We start from the raw sequence: 6,000 nt of genomic DNA, 5'->3' as shown, positions 1-6,000 counted from the left end.
TTTCTGTCTCTCCATCCCCAGCCCCCAAAATACTTGGTTCTGTTATGTGCTTCTGTGGGGCATTTATGATTCTTTTCTGCCAAATGCGCCGTGTAGCCTCTGTCTAATACTGTGACTCTTCAGAGGTCTTGAAAAGAACTGCAGGCTGCACCCAAGCACCCATGTGAGCTTCAGAGTTGGCGCCAGTGTGTTCACAGGTGTGCGGCACACTCAGGTAGATTTCAGACTACTTCCAGTCAAGCCGATTTCTTTACTACAAATGCTTTCAGAGACACACGTGTGCTGATGTGTACACTGTGAATCTTCCTAATAGGATGGTGTAGTGGTAAGAACGAATGTAATTTTGGAAGCATTAAGTCTTTTTTGAGTGAGAGCTACTTAGAAGACATAAGAGACTTGGGTTCCATCCCTGGGTCAGGAAGATCCCCTGGAGGAGGGCATGGCAATCCACTCCAGTATTCTTGCCTGGAGAATCCCATGGACAGAGGAGTCTGGTGGGCTATGGAATGGTCCATGGGGTCACAAAGAGTCCGACATAACCTAAGCCACTTAGCATACACTTAGAAGACAAATAACTTCTTTTCTTGGAGTCGCTTTTAGTGTCTGTCATTCAGAATTGAAAACTCAGAAGAAAGAGCGTGCCCCCAAGACTAGTTTGAACAGTCAATTGACAAGTGGGAAGAGACGCTAACTTTGAATGTGTTTCTTCTTTTTCAGATCTTGGTCACAGCGGCCCAGCGGAGCATTATGAGAGTTCCCACTGGGGACAGCAGCCCACTTACCGGAGCGAAGCCAGCTGCAGCTGGGAGAAGGCGCTAAGCGACAGGACAGACGCAGGGGCCTGGCCTTCCATCACGGGAGCAGAGACGGAATCCGCCTCAGAATGTACCACAGACACTGACTCTGCCTCCAACTGTGGCTCAGAGAACAGTAGCATGGCTACGGGGAGCGCCCAGGGCAGCTTCACTGGACAGACCAAGAAGACGAACGGCAATAATGGCTCCAACGGCACACTGGTCCAAAACCCGTCCGCTCAGAGTGCCCTTGGGGCAGGGGGAGCGAACGGTAACGGAGGTGCCGCCAGAGTGTGGGGTGTAGCCGCCGGCACCGGCTCGGGCCTGGCTCACTGCTCCCTCGGCGGCGGGGATGGGAAAATGGACAACGTGATGGGAGGTGGGAGGAGTCAGAACTGCTGGGGTGCCTCCAACTCCAACGCTGGCGTTAATCTTAACCTTAACCCCAGCGCCAACCCAGCTGCCTGGCCTGTACTCGGACACGAAGGAACTGTGGCGACAGGCAACCCTTCCAGTATTTGCAGTCCGGTCAGTGCCATAGGTCAGAACATGGGCACCCAGAATGGGAACCCCGCGGGCACTTTAGGTGCTTGGGGAAACTTGCTGCCGCAAGAGAGCACAGGACCACAGACGTCCACTTCCCAGAATGTGTCTTTCAGCGCACAACCTCAGAACCTTAACACTGACGGGCCAAACAACACTAACCCCCTGAGCCCTTCCCCCAGCCCTCTCAACACAGTGCAGACGAACGGACTGCCGAACTGGGGCCTGGCTGTCGGCATGGGGGCCATCATCCCGCCCCACCTGCAAGGCCTTCCTGGTGCTAACGGATCGTCAGTTTCTCAAGTCGGCGGGGGTGGCAGCGAAGGAATCGGCAGTTCTGTGTGGGGACTGTCCCCAGGTAACCCGGCCACAGGAAACAGCGGTTCCGGGTTCAGTCAGGGGAATGGCGACACTGTGAACTCAGCATTAAGTGCTAAGCAGAACGGCTCCAGCAGCGCTGTGCAGAAGGAGGGGAACGGAGGGAACAATGCCTGGGACTCAGGACCTCCGGCTGGTCCTGGCATCCTCGCCTGGGGCCGGGGAGGGGGCAGCAGCGGCGTGGGCAACCTCCACTCGGGAGCTTGGGGCCACCCCAGCCGGAGCGCCTCCAACGGGGTGAACGGGGACTGGGGGAAGCCCCCCAACCAGCATTCCAGTAGCGACGTCAACGGGAAAGGATCAGCAGGGTGGGACAGTCCTAGCGCTGGCGGCCAGGGTCCTGCCACGCAGCCTGGCAGCGAGCTCGTGAACTCTTGGGCCAAAGCTGCGTCCTCTGGAACGCCAGCCAGTGAAGGCAGCAGCGACAGTTCTGGCAGCCACCACGAAGGGAGCACTGGGCGGGATGGGGCAGAAGGCCGACGGCGAGACAGAGGGCTTCTCGAGCAAGGGCACCTCCAGTTGCCAAGGAGCGACCTGGACCCCAGAGTTCTGTCCAACACTGGTTGGGGACAGACTCCAGTGAAGCAAAACACTGCCTGGGAATTTGAAGAGTCCCCCAGGTCCGAGCGCAAGAACGACAATGGGACAGAGGCCTGGGGGTGTGCAGCTACTCAGCCTTCACACTCAGGGGGGAAGAACGATGGGTCCAGCGTGAACAGTACAAATACCTCTTCAGTATCGGGGTGGGTCAGCTCACCGCCTGCTGCTGCGCCAGCGCACGCCGGCTGGGGAGACAGCAGCCACAAAGCGCCAAATGGCCCCGCGGTTTGGGGGGAGGCGATAAGCTCTACTGCTGTTAATAATGCTGCTGCTGCCAAGAGTGGCCACGCTTGGAGCGGGACGGTAAATCAGGAGGACAAGTCCCCCACCTGGGCTGAGCCTCAGAAACCCAGATCTCAGAACTGGGGAGATGGACACAAGCCGAACCCAGCCTGGAGCGCAGGAGGGGGAGACTGGGCAGATTCGTCCTCGGTCCTCGGACACCTGGGGGAGGGGAAGAAGAACGCCTCAGGCTGGGATGCTGACAGTAGTCGGTCAGGGTCTGGTTGGAATGAGGCTCCGAGGTCGGGGACCGGTGGCTGGGGCAATGGCACAAACACGAAGGTGAATCCAGGGACGAGCTGGGGAGAGTCTTTGAAGCCTGGCCCCCAACAAAACTGGGCGAGCAAACCCCCAGACAGCAGCTCGAATAACTGGGGAGGAGCCGCTTCCGTGAAACAGACAGGAACAGGGTGGATCGGGGGACCGGTCCCCGTCAAACCGAAGGACAGCAGCGAGGCCACGGGCTGGGAGGAACCTTCCCCGCCCTCCATCCGACGCAAAATGGAAATTGATGACGGTACCTCAGCTTGGGGCGACCCGAGCAACTACAACAATAAAACTGTAAACATGTGGGACAGAAACAACCCAGGCATCCAGAGCAGCGCCTCGGCGGGCGCCACCGCCACCACCGCCACCACGAGCGACAGCGTGAGCGTGGCCGAGGCGCCCCCGGCGCACCAGGCCAGCGCCCAGCTCAGCCGATCACCGCTGCTCGGCCCAGGTACGGCGCTGCATGTGCCTTCAGAGGTTAAAGAAAAACTCCCATTACGTTTACACACACACTCAACTAGCATTTTTGTAGCAAATGACATTAAACTGATTTCTATGCCCGTCACCTTACAGGATCGTATTTGAATGTTATCCAAAGAGATAATAGTATAAAGAAAAAATAACGTAGGATTTTCTGATAGCTTTCAACCCAAGAAAGAGAAAAAAGAAATAAAATGGGATTTTCTGATAGCTTTCAGTCTAAGGGGGTTAAAAATATTACCCACTTTCAAGAGAAAGGAGAGGAAAAGAAATATACCTTCTTTAGAAAGATTGGAGGCCATTGTTTTAGCCTGTGTTTACTTATTACAAAGTCTTTGTTTATGAGATAAATCAGTGGTTCTCAACCCCAGAGGGCTTTCGTTAGAACTCCCCAAGAGCTTAGGGAGCTGGGAGGTACCAGCCTCAGAGACACTTCAGATGCAGGTGTCCTTGGTCCGGATGGGAAGCCCGCCCACTGGCCGGTTTTAAAGCTCCACAGGTGTTTCTGATGTGGTTAACCATGAAACCCGTTTTTGGTTGAAATGGTTTTATATGGCATTATTCAGTACAAATCATGTTCTGATTTCAGTGGAAAGAAAAATGCTAAAATTAGATGAAAATCTGTGTGTTGAGTCCCTGCCCTGCGCAAGGCACTCTCCTAGATACTGCAGTAAAAGAGGCAAGAAGCTGTTAGAGACCAGTGCCTGCCCTCAGGGAGTGTGAACGTGACTGAGAAAATACACGTGCAACATGGACCATGGGAGGGAGAGAGATTTCAGTCCAGCTGGCCTTTGTAACTGGAGAACTCGCAGAGGAGTGGCTCAGAGGCACTAGCACAGAAGACCTGGAGGCAAGAGGAAAGGTAGCATCTTTGAGGAACAGGAAGAACTTCACCCTACTGGTGCTGGGGGTGCGTGGTGGGGGGTGGCAGGAAGGCCTTGCGGAGAAAGGAGACCACAGCAAGAGCAGGCACGTTCTTTTAGGCCCCGTGAAGGAATCGGGGTGTATCCAGAGATCTGGGAAGCCACTGAGAAGATGAAGCAGATTGAACCATCAGGCTTAATTACAGAATCGTGTCAGCTGTAAGATGAAGAGTGGATTAGTGGGAAGCACAGCTGGAGGAGAAGAGCTGAGCTCAGCCGTGTTTGGCATGAGAGGGGAAGGAATAGTGGCCAGGGGCGAGGATGGATACAGCAGCCAGGCTGGGAAAGCATCTGGTTGCAGGAGCAGGGAGGGTTCAGAGCTCCGGCAGGTGGGCAGGTCACGGCGAGGTGCACTGTCTTCCCAGGGCGCACACGGGAGGCATGTGTCTGTCGAGGGGACAGCAGAGGTTGGATGCAGAAGCCTGGGTCTCAGCCAGAGATGGGGCAGCAGGTGCAGCTGTGGGAGAAGGGCGATGAGCAGAGGGCCAAAGTCGAGAGGAGAGATTCTGTCTAAGATGGTAGGGTTCTGGGCTTTCCTAGTGGCTCGGTGGTAAAGAATCCACCTGCCAGTGTAAGAGACAAGATGGATCCCTGATCTGGGAAGGTCCCACGTGCCGCGTAGCAGCTAAGCCCACGGGCCACAGCTATGGAGGCTACGCCCTAGAGCCTGTCTCTGCAACATAAGAAGGCACCGCAATGACAAGAGTAGCCTCTTCTCGCCGCAACTAGAGAAAAGCCTGCGCAACAACGAAGACCCAGCACAGCCAAGACTAAATTATTATTAAACCCGGCTATCCCGTCACACCCGCCCAAGTCCTTCTTCTCGAAGTCCTCGTTCCCATGACTTCTCCCTCACCCCCTGCTCACTGTCTCTGAAAAAGCTCCTGCTGACATGTGCCTGGTGCCGGGGTCCTGGTGACAAGCGTGGCCTGGCAGCGCTGGGGGACCACGTGCAGCACATCTTACGCTCATCTCTTGTGGTCCTGACAGCCACCCGGGCCTCATATTACAGAGGAAACGGGCAGTTAAGTAGCTTGCTGAGGGCACAGGTGGAGGGGAGGTGGTGGGGGCCTCACGTGTGAAATACATACCTGCCCGCTGCTACGTGTAGCATACGACATCCATGACACCCCACAGAGATAGGGACAACATCACATGCATTTGTGATTTTTTTTTTTCCTCTTGAATATGTTACCCTCAGAATCTCCTCTTAATGGTTTTTAGTAGACAAAGAATCTGAGATTCACCCTGGATAAAGGCATTCCTGTTTGGTTGGAAGAGCCAAAGGTATTTACTTGTATGTGAAAAATATTTATGGATAATGTATATATTTTTAAACAAATTGCACAGTCTCACCAAACATAGAAAGAAAACGTGCCCCGTCCACCATGGTGACTATTTCCGGGTTCCTGTTTGTTCTCCGTCCTCCGGGCCTTATGCACGTGTGTGATGTCACGATCCGGGCCTTATGTCATAATAGTGTGAAAGCAGCTGTGGATTTTATTTCAACCACTTTGACAGATAAAATGTTAGAGCCATTACTTGCACATAGTGGCTCAGACAGTGAAGCGTCTGCCCACAATGCGGGAGACCTGGGTTCGATCCCTGGGTTGGAAAGATCCCCTAGAGAAGGAAATGGCAACCCACTCCAGTACTCTTGCCTAGAAAATTCCATGGATGGAGAAGCCTGGTGGGCTACAGTCCATGGGGTCGCAAAGAGTCGGACATGA

General features: G+C 54.5%; 1 protein-coding gene across 4 annotated transcripts in view; it reads left to right on the top strand.

The window, feature by feature from the left end:
• Positions 1–856: 856 nt before the first annotated feature.
• Positions 857–6,000, top strand: part of TNRC6C (trinucleotide repeat containing adaptor 6C) — a 40,223-nt gene continuing 35,079 nt past the window's right edge. For 3 of the 4 annotated variants that reach the window (XM_068976943.1, XM_068976941.1, XM_068976942.1), the window contains exon 1: positions 857–3,318. In XM_068976943.1, coding sequence (XP_068833044.1) covers positions 936–3,318 — 2,383 coding nt within the window. In that variant the 5' untranslated portion in view covers positions 857–935. The remainder of the gene's footprint in view (positions 3,319–6,000) is intronic. The other variant, XM_068976944.1, reaches the window with a different exon arrangement.

This window comes from Capricornis sumatraensis, chromosome 8 (genome assembly GCF_032405125.1).
Source record: "Capricornis sumatraensis isolate serow.1 chromosome 8, serow.2, whole genome shotgun sequence".
Classification (NCBI taxonomy): domain Eukaryota; kingdom Metazoa; phylum Chordata; class Mammalia; order Artiodactyla; family Bovidae; genus Capricornis; species Capricornis sumatraensis.
This window is presented reverse-complemented; position numbering and strand designations above follow the sequence as displayed.